Source organism: Tiliqua scincoides, chromosome 1 (genome assembly GCF_035046505.1).
Source record: "Tiliqua scincoides isolate rTilSci1 chromosome 1, rTilSci1.hap2, whole genome shotgun sequence".
Taxonomy (NCBI): Eukaryota; Metazoa; Chordata; class Lepidosauria; order Squamata; family Scincidae; genus Tiliqua; species Tiliqua scincoides.
This window is the reverse complement of record NC_089821.1, coordinates 47,635,156-47,646,154: the sequence shown is the minus strand read 5'-3', so window position 1 is coordinate 47,646,154 and position 10,999 is coordinate 47,635,156. Positions and strand designations below refer to the sequence as shown.

General features: G+C 51.3%; 1 protein-coding gene across 2 annotated transcripts; it reads left to right on the top strand.

The window, feature by feature from the left end:
• Positions 1–7,592: 7,592 nt before the first annotated feature.
• ADM (adrenomedullin) lies at positions 7,593–10,999 on the top strand. Of its 2 annotated transcripts, none has more exons than XM_066638436.1 (4): positions 7,593–7,723; positions 8,191–8,289; positions 8,823–8,969; positions 9,845–10,999. In XM_066638436.1, the coding sequence occupies exons 2-4, from the start codon at positions 8,192–8,194 to the stop codon at positions 10,146–10,148; spliced, it is 549 nt and encodes a 182-aa protein (XP_066494533.1). In that variant the 5' UTR covers positions 7,593–7,723; position 8,191; the 3' UTR covers positions 10,149–10,999. The 2 variants fall into 2 exon arrangements, with proteins under 2 accessions (XP_066494533.1, XP_066494524.1); XM_066638427.1 differs by having other exon boundaries at positions 9,842–10,999.

The following is a 10,999-nucleotide window of genomic DNA, read 5'->3' as shown; positions in this document are numbered from 1 at the left end:
TCAGCCAGTTATTTAGAGTCTAGTGCAGCTTTTGAAACAATGAGATTGTTATAAAAATTATATCTTCTGAAGTGTTTATATATGCCATAAAATATTTAAAAGGCTGTTGATTGTTTGCATATTTCTTTTATGTTAAGGACATCCCTTGGCTGTGTATTATAGAAATGTCTATGGGTTGTTACAGGTTTATTATAGGAATCTATAATAAATTCCTATGGGTTGTTACATAGAAAGAGATTGCCATGGAACAGAGTGTGACAGACTGCTGGAAACAGGAATACCAGAACAGCTGAAAGTCAAGTTCTGTAGACCTGGGATAGCTCCCAGAACAAGCAGACAGTGCTCCAATGAAGGACAGAGCCCAAATGAGTTCTTATATAGCGGAGGGACCTGGCCAAGCACCACCTCTAAATTGTGAGCTGGCAGGTGGTTTAAAGGGACAGAATCCTAGCTTGCAATATTGCATGTCAGTATCAGTGGGTGGTTTCCACATTTCTTTTCATCAAGTTGTTTACAGTAAAAAGAAGTCTTGATGGTTGGTTTGCTCCAGCAACACCGAATTTCAGTTCCCTGCTGCAAAGGCCTGTTTCAGACACCCAAGAGTGTCCTTGTGACAGTTTTTAAGGACTAAACGACACACAATGCTGAGTTGCATGTTTTTTTCCTTTGATTTTTTTTTAATAAAATGCTGCTACAGAGGCTGCAATCAGCAGTGGACTACGTTTGCAGAAAGAGGGGCTTCCTTTTCCAGTTAAAAATTGCTCCCCCAATTGTAAAACTTTAAATTTTTTTTTTTTAAATTACGCCCCCCCCCCAGCTGCTCCACTTTACCCAAGGACACATAGATAGGAAAAGTAATGGGGGAGAGGAAGAAATTTTAGTAGGAAAATCACTAGAGAGGGCTAAAAAACCTTTCTCCCTCAGTGCCAGTAATCTGCTGCACACTGCAGCTCAGCGAATTGGTTTCCTTTCCAGGTGTAAAACTCCTGTAAACTATGACAGGCCTATTGGGGGGGGGGGGCAGGGGAGCCAGGGGCTCAAGGAACTGCGCCCACCATGCCACCACTGCTGCCGCCTCCACCTCTGCACCACCTATACTGGCCCATCAGAGTCATTCCATTGGCAGGAAGCCCTGTGTGGTGCTCCAAAGCACGCAAAAAGCCTTTCACTGGGAAACTGGAAGAACTTATTAAGAGTGCACAAGTCCATCAGAGCATCATGCGAGGCTCTGTGCAGTTCGGTGAGTAACCCTTGGGGGGGCTGCAGGATGTGGGGTGGGCACTGTGATGCAGACTGGCCCCAAGGCAGCATAAGCCCAGGTCCATTACTCCTGTAAATAACACAGGCCTACAAAATTGAGGGTCAGAAAAGTTTTTCCCAAACTTTATGGCGGTTTGATATGAATTTGGGATGCCGATTCAAGAAATGGCATCCGTTTTGCCCTATCACGTCTAGTCTTGGAGATATAGTCTTCTTGAGTTGGCATCCTTCAGTCTCGGAAGACTATGGTGTCACGCTCTGAATGGTGGTTCTGGAACAGAGTGTCCTCTCCAGTGCGCGAAGCCTGGGTAAAGTAGGTATGGAGGATAGGCTATGACCCATGCAGCAAATCCCCCCTCTCCAAGTCGTTGAAAAGGTCCAATGGAAAGGCAGAAGCAATATGGTTTGTTCCAGCAGTGTCGCAGGAGTTGCCAGAATGTGACTGTGTTCAGCCATGAACTGCCTCAGGGACTCCGGCTCTGAATTTGCCTCGAGGTTGACTCCTGAAGCCTTTTCCATAACTGGATGTAGCCACAAGGCAGTGGAGGTTTGGGATCAGAGTTTTCCTTCTCTCAGATGAGCTGCCTTCCCAGGCTGACGAGCCCCATCTAGATATAGTATAGCCTCATTAATGAATGGTTTAAGCAGCTTCCTCATGAGGAAGCTGTGGTGTAGGCTTCCTTGTGAGGAAGCTGCTTGAATCATTCACTAAAGAGGTTATGCCATGTCTCCAAAACTAGACGTGATAGGGCAAAACAGATGCCATTTTTGGAATCTGCACCCCAAATATACCCAGGAATTGGTGTAACATTTAAGGAAGCAAAATGTGTGTTGGCCTGTGTAATCAGGCCAGAAATTTCCAGAGTATATCTCATCCCACATAGGTCCTTGTTGCTCATTACTCTGCCCTTCAAAGGGGCCCTCCCACTCTAAGTTCCTCTTTGTTCCTTCTTCACCCCACCCTCCCTAACCTTGGTGTGTTAGTGACGGTTCCATTTTTACTGCACTTTTCATGCTAATTTAGGGAGAAAGGTAAACTGCTTCTTTGCCCATTTTATTCCCTATCTCTTCCTTCTTCCTTCTTCAGTCAGCAGCATAAGTAGGGGGGTTTAGTTAGGATTCGCCTGTAAATTTCACTAAAAAAGCAAGCTGTAATCAGCAAATATTTCGAGATTGGCACTGTTGGGCATGCTGAAAATAGTATTGACAAATGATTGATTAATATCTTTACCCAATCTAGAATTCTTCCTGAAAAGTTAATAGGAACACCACAGATATTGTAATTTCCCTTTTGGTCCAGAAATACATAGGTACTTTCCTGAGCATAAAGACTAATGTTGACTTACTGGAAGTTAAGAAAAGTTTGTTATTATGCAAATACTGATATCATTTTCTTTAAACATTACATTGTCACTCACAAAAGATGGCTTTGTTATTTGTCTTTTTGTTGTAAACTTTTGAATTGGAAGTTTAGAAGCCATATGCTTCTTAGGGCACAATCCTGAGGTGCCCTTAGGCCAGTGCAAGTCCTTTGGGCTGGCCCAGGAGGGTTGCAAATGTGCCACAAAGCATGTTTGCACCTCCTCTAGAGTCGGCTGGGCCGGTTCATGGACGTGCAATGGCCCACGGAGGCGGAATCCAGCCTCTGCGCCAACTTGCGGAGGAAGCCTTGCATTGGCCGAGCTTGGCTGATGCAAGGCTCTGGGGTAGGCGGGGAAGAGGCAGGGAGGAGGTGGGAGGGATGCATTCCAGGGCAGGGGGAGTACGGGGAGGGCAGTCCCTGGGGCTGGCAGGCGGGAAGCAGGAGGTGGGGCTGGGATCCAGTTGTTATACCAGATCCTAGCCCCCATTCCTGAGCAGTGCGGAGCAGCTGTAAGCCTCAGGGGTGGCGCAAGTCCAAGGAGACCCATTGGGGCTGCAGTGGCTTACCTGGGGTAAGGGGAAGAGTTTCCCCTTACCTCTGGTTGAACCACTTCAGGGCCCTGTCTTGCACTGGATACAGCGCAGGCCTCCTGGCCTGCCTGCTCCAGCACAAGATAGGATTACACAATTTTCTTATATTTTCTAATTTGTCTTACATTGTTCATTGTTCTAATGAGAAACAGGTAATAACGCAATGATTTACTGCTCAGTCCTATCCCCCACCATTGGCGCAATGCAGCTGTGCTGGTGGAGTGTGCTTCATCCAATGGTGGGGGTGTGTGTGATGTACTTACAATGGTGGGAGTATGGGGGTGTAGTTACTGGAGATAAGTAAAATTATGTACTTTTATTGTTATTATATTTATTATACAATATTGTTTATTTATCCACTGGTAGGCAGCCCAATCATCTACAGGCCTTCTCCAATAAATTGGTCATTTTGCTGGTGTATGAGAAAAGAGGCAGGGCTTCCAGGGGAAGAAGAGTTAGGATCTAGTGCACACTGGTGCCACTGACATCCTCCAGAATGCTAGTCTGGCAGCACAAGCCTTGAAATAGATAAGGTAGCATGAGTTAGTTACCTCTCAGTTTTCCTGAGGCCAAACTGAATGTTTCCTAGTATGAGAATTAGGTCTAGTATAAGATATCAGCTGTAGAGTTAGGTATAATTCAAAAATCTTCATATACTTACATTAGTAAAAGACATTAGATTGCTAAGTTTATATATCAATAAGTCTATTATATATCTAACAGGAGCAAATCATAGACTTAGGCTCAGCATGCAGAAGGTCCCAGTTTAAATCTCCAGATAATGAGTTTCAGATTGTAGGTCTGGGGAAGATCCCTATCTGGGGAACTACAGCTAGTCAGAGTGGATAATTCTGGATTAGATGGCTCCAGAGACTGAGCCAGCATTAGGAAGCTTCATGTGTGCAGGTGTACTGAAATAGCAGGATCCAACTGGACTGTATTATGTGTCTGTTTTTTACAGATTCAATATCCAGCTGCACCTCTCTCCTTTAAAAAATAATGCAAGGTCTTTCGAGTAACGTTGATTTTATTTTCCCCCAGCATCACTAAAGTATGTATCAAAACACAGCAAAAGCTGGGGAAAAAATGGGGGGGGGGGTAAAATGGATTAGCCCTTTCACTTCAAAACTTCTTGGATTTGCCTACAGTCCATACAGTTCATTGCTGTCGCTCTCCTTTCCCTCTTGCCTTCATCAGCCACCTGAGAGCGTGTGGCCTGACTAAGAAAAAACAAATACAACATTCCTTTTCCTGGTTCTGAAAGAAAGAATGCTGGACTTGCAATCAGTAGAACTTTAAAGTGGCTCACTTTCACTCGTTCCCACTCCCCTTTGGTGGTGTTTACTGGCTAGAAATTAGTTTATCCATAATCTAGGTGGCCACTGCACCACCTTTAACCAGAGTCATGCTGAACAGGCTACTTTGCTTACCTTCAGTGAACTGCCTCTAGCCCTGCTCAGAAGCAGATCTGTAGGTCTCTAATCAGGCCCAGTCCTAGCCAACTTGACATCCCAGATGCAGCTGCAATGCAGCCCCAGGTGAGGTAAGGAAACAAATGTCTCCTTGAGACATGGCTGCATCAGTGCTGGAAAGTTGGATAGGACAGCGTAAGCCTATGCATGTCCCCTCAGTGCTAAGTCTCATTGTGACCAGTGGGACTTACTCCCAGGAAAGTGTATACAGTATACACTTTTTTTAGATTGTGAGCCCTTTTGGGACAGGGAGCCATTTAGTTATTTGATTTTTCTTTGTAAACCGCTTTGTGAACTTTTAGTTGAAAAGCGGTATATAAATACTGTTAATAATAATAATTAATAATATAGGATTGCAATAAAAAATCTGCACTACCTTCTAATGCAACTCCCAAGGAGCAAAAGGTAATGTGTGTATAGGAAGCTCTGGGTTACCAGTTTGGAGGCTGCAATCCTATGAACCTGTGGTTCTCAAAGTTTTAGCATTGGGACCCACTTTTAGAATGAGAATCTGTCAGACCAACCATGACAGAAGTGATGTCATGGTTGGAAGTGACATCATCAAGCAGAAAATTTTCTTAACACTCCTAGACTGCAATCCTACCCACACTTACCCATGAGTAAGTCCCATTGAGAACCATTGTTAAAAGCATATACATAGTGACCTGTTAAAAGTACAGACCTGTAACATTTCCCCATATGCAGACACATACCATGGTAGCATCAAGTCTCATAGATTAAAAACTAAATATTGGAATGAATGGGGACCCACCTGAAATTGGCTCAAGTCCCACTTAGTGGGTCCTGACCCCCAGTTTGAGAAGCACTGTTAACATTTTCCTGGCAGTAAATCCCACTGAGCACAGTGGCACTTCCAGCTGAGCAGACATGCCTAGGCTTGGGCTGTCAGGAGAGTACTCGAGGATTGTTGGTGAAGGAAGGGAACTACCGAGAAGTGCTAGAAGAACCTGGAGCCAGCCCCATGCTTCCTGAGCAAATGAGACGCATAGGTATTTCCTGAGGCTGCTGACTGGGGGGAGGCATCTCCATCCGAGGCTGAGTCATCCCAAGAAGCAAAGGCAGTCTCCATCCCTGCACATGATGCGCACACACCCCCTCGCCCAGCGCAGTTACCAAAACACACCAGTGTGGGAGGTGCAAACAGCACCCCTGCGGAGGAAGGCAGGGCACACCTGCTGCTCTCCTGGGGAGTTTCTGGAAGTGCGGGGAGTTCCATGCCCTTCGTGTTTCTCGAGGCACTCGCAGGAAATCCCCGCGACGTGGGGGGGGGGCGCGCGAGCAGGAACTGGTGGACCGGGACGGACGGGCAGCCCTGCTGAGATCTGCAGGGTGTCGCAACGTGCAAGCTCTCCGGCTGCAGAGCCGGCTCAGCCTGGACGGGCAGCAGCACGAGGAGGCTACGTGTGGAACTGAACGTGTGCTGGTGGCTGGCTGGTGAGAATCCCGAAGGGCTAATGGGAAGGCGCAGCCCGCATCAACACGAAGCTGGGCGCCGCTCTGAGCGCCTGCTGCCGCTGCTGGACCTGCAAAGCGTGACCAGGTGTCATCACCACCAAAGAGGACCAGGCTCCCCAAAATGGAGGGCGCCCCAGAAAAATGTAGGACACGGCAAAATAAAAGCCAAGAACGCTCCTAGCTGGATTTCATGAGGTTCATTCAAACACTATATCATTTTATTATTACACTTAAAACTATATTACATATAACTTATTAATTACACGAAGGATTCGCGCTGCTTGCAGGGGCCACTCACAGGGAAAAGGAGGACATTTAAGTCCTTTTCCTGAACACAAGGCTAAAAAACAGACACGTCCTGGAAAAAGAGGAGGTCTGGTCACCCTGCACCTGGCTGGCCAACAGTCCCATTCTTCCCGCCCCCCCCCTTTCGCTTAGAGCCCAAGCCTACGCATGTCTACTCAGAATAAGTCCCATTATAGTCAATAGGGCTTACTCCCAGGAAAGTATGGATAGAATTGTAGCCTTAGTGACTTTGAGTAGTGGTCAACTCCCTGTTTTAACTCTTGCTAGTTCCCCCCCCCCCCATCATTTTTGCAAGACAAGAAAAAGAAAAAGTTCTTCCTGAGTCCGTTTCCACATTTATAATTTATAACTTGGCCCGGATATCAAACTTGTTACTAGCCAGGACATCCCAGCCCGCAAAGGCACGTCCAGGACAAGAACCGATCGAATGAAGTTCTCCCGTGACAGGCACGACTGTCTGTGTCTTCCAGGCACATCCTTTGCTTCCTCCTCGTGTTTCTGGTGAGCTTGTCAAAGCTTCTCCTGACCCGCTGGGGTCTGGCTGCTGCCAGGCCTCAGAAGCTGAAGGGGGTTTCCCCTGGCAGTCAGGATTGGAGAGGTGGCTGAGCAACTATTTTTTCTGGGTGGGCAATTATGTTGGGTATATACGTTGGTGTGCAAAATGAAAGGATGAGTATGGAGAAACATCATCAAAGACCTGCAAATGCTAGGGTGGGCAAAGCGCTGACTCAGGGCGGGCATTCCCTCTGGCTACAGCCCTGTCCCCAGGGCTACGAGTCGCGACTGCTGAACACCAGTTGCGGTGCGGCAACGCTGCGGGAGGCGCCTGGCTTCAGCGCCCTGCTGGCGGGGGCTGTTGGAAAGAGAGGGCCAGGCTCGTGGGCCCTGCCACCCGCACTGGCTGTCACCCACGCACTCACCCAGCCGAGACTGCTTGCCCTGGAGAGCACACGCAGCGCAGCCGGGACTGTCTGGAGAGGTGAAGCGGGTCCCGGAGTGCGGCTCCTGCGAAGGGCAGAGAGCAGCCGGAGTAGCCCCTCCCTCCCCTGCTCTCCCTCCCCCCCGCGGGCTGCCCTATAAAACTACCCGGCGCGCGGCTCGGTGGAGAGTTCGCTCGGTGGCGCAAGCAAGTCCCTCTCGGAGCGGAGCAGCTGGAGGGGAAGGAGAAGAAGTTCTGGGTGCTCGTCCTTGGGCACTTGGGGCACCCGCCTGACTCTGGGATTCCCTGCCTCTCGGTGGATTATCCTCACGCTCAGGTAGGGGGCTCTTCTCACCTGGGAGAACCGGGCACGTGTGGGGAAGGGAAGGGAAGGGGGGGCCGGAGAAGCTGGTCCGGGAGAAGTGCCTGCAAGTTGGTGACATCCCTGCGCTCGCAGCTCGCTGCACCGCAGCCTTCCATGCAGACGAAGGGGGTGGTGGGTGGCTGGCTGGCTGCGTGACAGCCTGGGGTGGGCGAGGGGCCAGGGCCTTCGGGGCTGCCTTGCCAAGGCGCGGGGGGCAGGCAGGTACTGCAGCCCGGCCAAGGCAGCTCAGCCTCCACCCCTCGCTGCGAATCGCAAGCCTGACAGAGGGCAGCGGCGCAGGCTCTCCGTCCCACCGCTGTGGGTGGCTGAGCAAACCCTGGCCCGGAGTGCAGGGGGAGCGGGGAGGGCGCCCTGCCGAGGGGCTGCCTCCTCTGCAGGGAAGGAGAGGCTCACCCGGCGCCCTTGTCTCTCCCGGCCAGGATGCAACTGGGCTCCCTCGCCCTGCTCTACCTGGGCTCCGTCGCCTTCTTCGGCCTGGAGGCTGCCAAGCTGGACGTTGCATCAGACTTCAAGCGCAAGTAAGTGGCCTCCCCCCCCCCGCGCGGCGTCGGGGTTCAGGCGCCTGCGGGCCAGACTGCAATCCTAGCCGCCACAGCGCACCTGGGAAGAAGCCCCCTGAACATAGTGGACTTACTTCTGAGTAGACATGCCCAGGATTGGGCTCTCAGGCTGCCATCCCATCCACACTTTCCTGGGAGTAAGCCTCATGGACTGTAATGGGACTTACTTCTGAGTAGACATGCCAAGGCTTGAGCTCTCAGGTTGCCATCCTATACATACTTTCCTGGGAGTAAGCCCTAGTAACTATATTGGGACCGACTTCTGAGTAGGCATGCCCAGGATCTCACTCCCGCAGCGGCCGCAGTTGGAGCCAGTGGAGTGGCGCCCTGGACGGCGACCTCCCCGCGCCCTCTGCGAAGCAGAACCTCAAGGGCACGCAGCCCGGCGCCCGCTGGCTCGCAGAGCGGCCCCTTCAGCCGGCAGCCCCCTCCCTTCCTCCCTCCCTCCCTCGGCGAACTCTCTTCTCACCGGCTCCCCCCTTCCCTTCCAGGTGGACCAAATGGGCGCTGAGCCGGGCCAGGCGGGACGTGAAGCTCCCCGCCGCAACGCTGCTGGCTGGGCAGGGGGCTGAGGCCAACGCGCGCCCTCTCGTCCGCCCCCAGGACGTGAAAGACGAGCCCGGAGTGGCGCAGCCCAGGTGAGGAGCGCCGCCACCGCTTGCTTTTGAGGCGCGCCGGGGGGGGGGGGACAGCTGGGACCCCAGGAGAGACTCCAGGTGGGGGGGAGAGGAGTCCCCAAGGGGTCTTTTGGGAAGGGAGACAGTCTCCGGGGTGCAACTGAGAGCTGGCCATGGCAAGTCACCATGGGCTGGAGAGGAGGGTGCAAGGGGGACCAGAGGGCATGGCTGCAAAAGAGGACGAGGCACTCCAAAATGCAGGCCCTCCTGCCAAAAGAAAAGCTAGAAACGCATAGTGAATTTCATGTGGCTAACTGAAACACTAGGTGGCTTATTATTAAACTAAAAACTGTATTACATATGCAGTGCAATCCTATGCATGCCTACTTGGAAGTAAGTCCCTTTTATTTCAACTGGACTTACTCCCAGGTAAGCGTGCTTAGGATTGCAGTAATAATATATGAATCCAAGAAGCTGATGCACTGCCTGCTCACAGGGCAGTGAGCACTGAAGTTCTTCTCAGGGCTAAAAAAAAAGAGCACGTGTCCTGGAAAAAATGGGACCTCTGGTCACCCTGGTACTGGTGGGTGTCCCAGGCCATGTCCTCTGGGGAGCAGGGAGGTGCAGTGGGTGGGGAGGCAGGTGAGGCAGAGCCCCCCCCCCACAGGAGTCCTTAGAAAAGCACTACCACTGCTGTGAGGTGTGCATGCACTCACCACCCAAAAGCACTGGTTGTGTTTGCTTGCACACCTCACACGCCCTGGTGCTTTTCAACTGACCCCAGTGGGGAGGCACTGCCTCACTTGCCTCCCCACTCCCTGAGGGCGAGCCAGGCGAGGGCTCCTCTCCCTCCAGCAGCCCTGCTCACACTTGGCCTCTCCTTCTTCTTCCAGCAGCAGGGAGGACGCGCACATCCGCGTGAAGCGCTACCGCGCCAGCAGCTATGCGCACCTCAGCCCCAGCGGGCACGTGGGCTGCAGGTTCGGGACGTGCACCATGCACAAATTGGCACACCAGATCTACCGGCTCACCGACAAGGACAAGGACGGCTCCGCCCCCGTCAACAAGATCAGCCCGCAGGGGTACGGCCGCAGGCGGCGGTCTCTAAGGGAGGCTCCCTCTGCCTTGGAGGGCAGCAGCAGCAGGAGACTGTCTCGCCTGCTGGCTTCCTGGAGCACTTCGCGCCTTGCCCGGCCCTGAGAAGCGCCACCGCACAGCGCCCCTTTCGGAGGATGTAAGCGTTGCAGGCGTGGGGTGGGCAGCATCGCCAAGGAAGCAGCCTGGCAGCCAGCGCGGGCCACTGGCAGGGACCGGACACTGAGGCTGCAATCTTGTCTACCCTTACCTGGGAGTAAATCCCATTGACTATAATAGGACTTACTTCTGAGTAGTTATGCATAGGCTCAGGCTCTGACTGTGCTTGGAGCGCGCCTGGGGAAGGAAGGTGGGAACTGGAAGGGGCACGTGGAAAGGAACTACACAGCCAACAATGCAGCAGGCACTCTCAGGCTGCCCTTCCAGGTAGCTCAGACTGTTCCCTTGCTCCCTACGGACTGACTCCCACCCACCCATTCCACCCCATGCGGCAGGGAATCGGCTACTCGTGAGTCCCTCTGTGGGCAGCGATGGCTTTATACTTGAACGGCCTGGCCAGGCAAAGTGCAATGAATTCGGTGTGTGAGGAGGAATGAGAGTGGCTGGGTGGTTGATGCAAGTGTGAAAGAAGTTGCCCCTATTTAAATGGTTACCTGTCCTTTACATTCATTTAAAGAAAAGAGTTATTTTTATATGTGTTATATATATGTATGTGTGTGTGTGTGTGTGTGTGTATATATATATTTTGCATACTGGCATTTTTTTGTATTTCTTGTCATTTTTTAAATAGGGGGGGTGTCAGTCTTTGTTTTCATTTGGTCCTTGTTATTTGTCTAATTGCCTTTATTGATTCTTTCCCTCCCACCCTTTCCCTTGTTTGTTCTGGTTTTTTTGTTCCATGCTCTGAACTTCTGAAAACAAATGTACATCCACAGAGGCAGTATGTGAAAATAAAA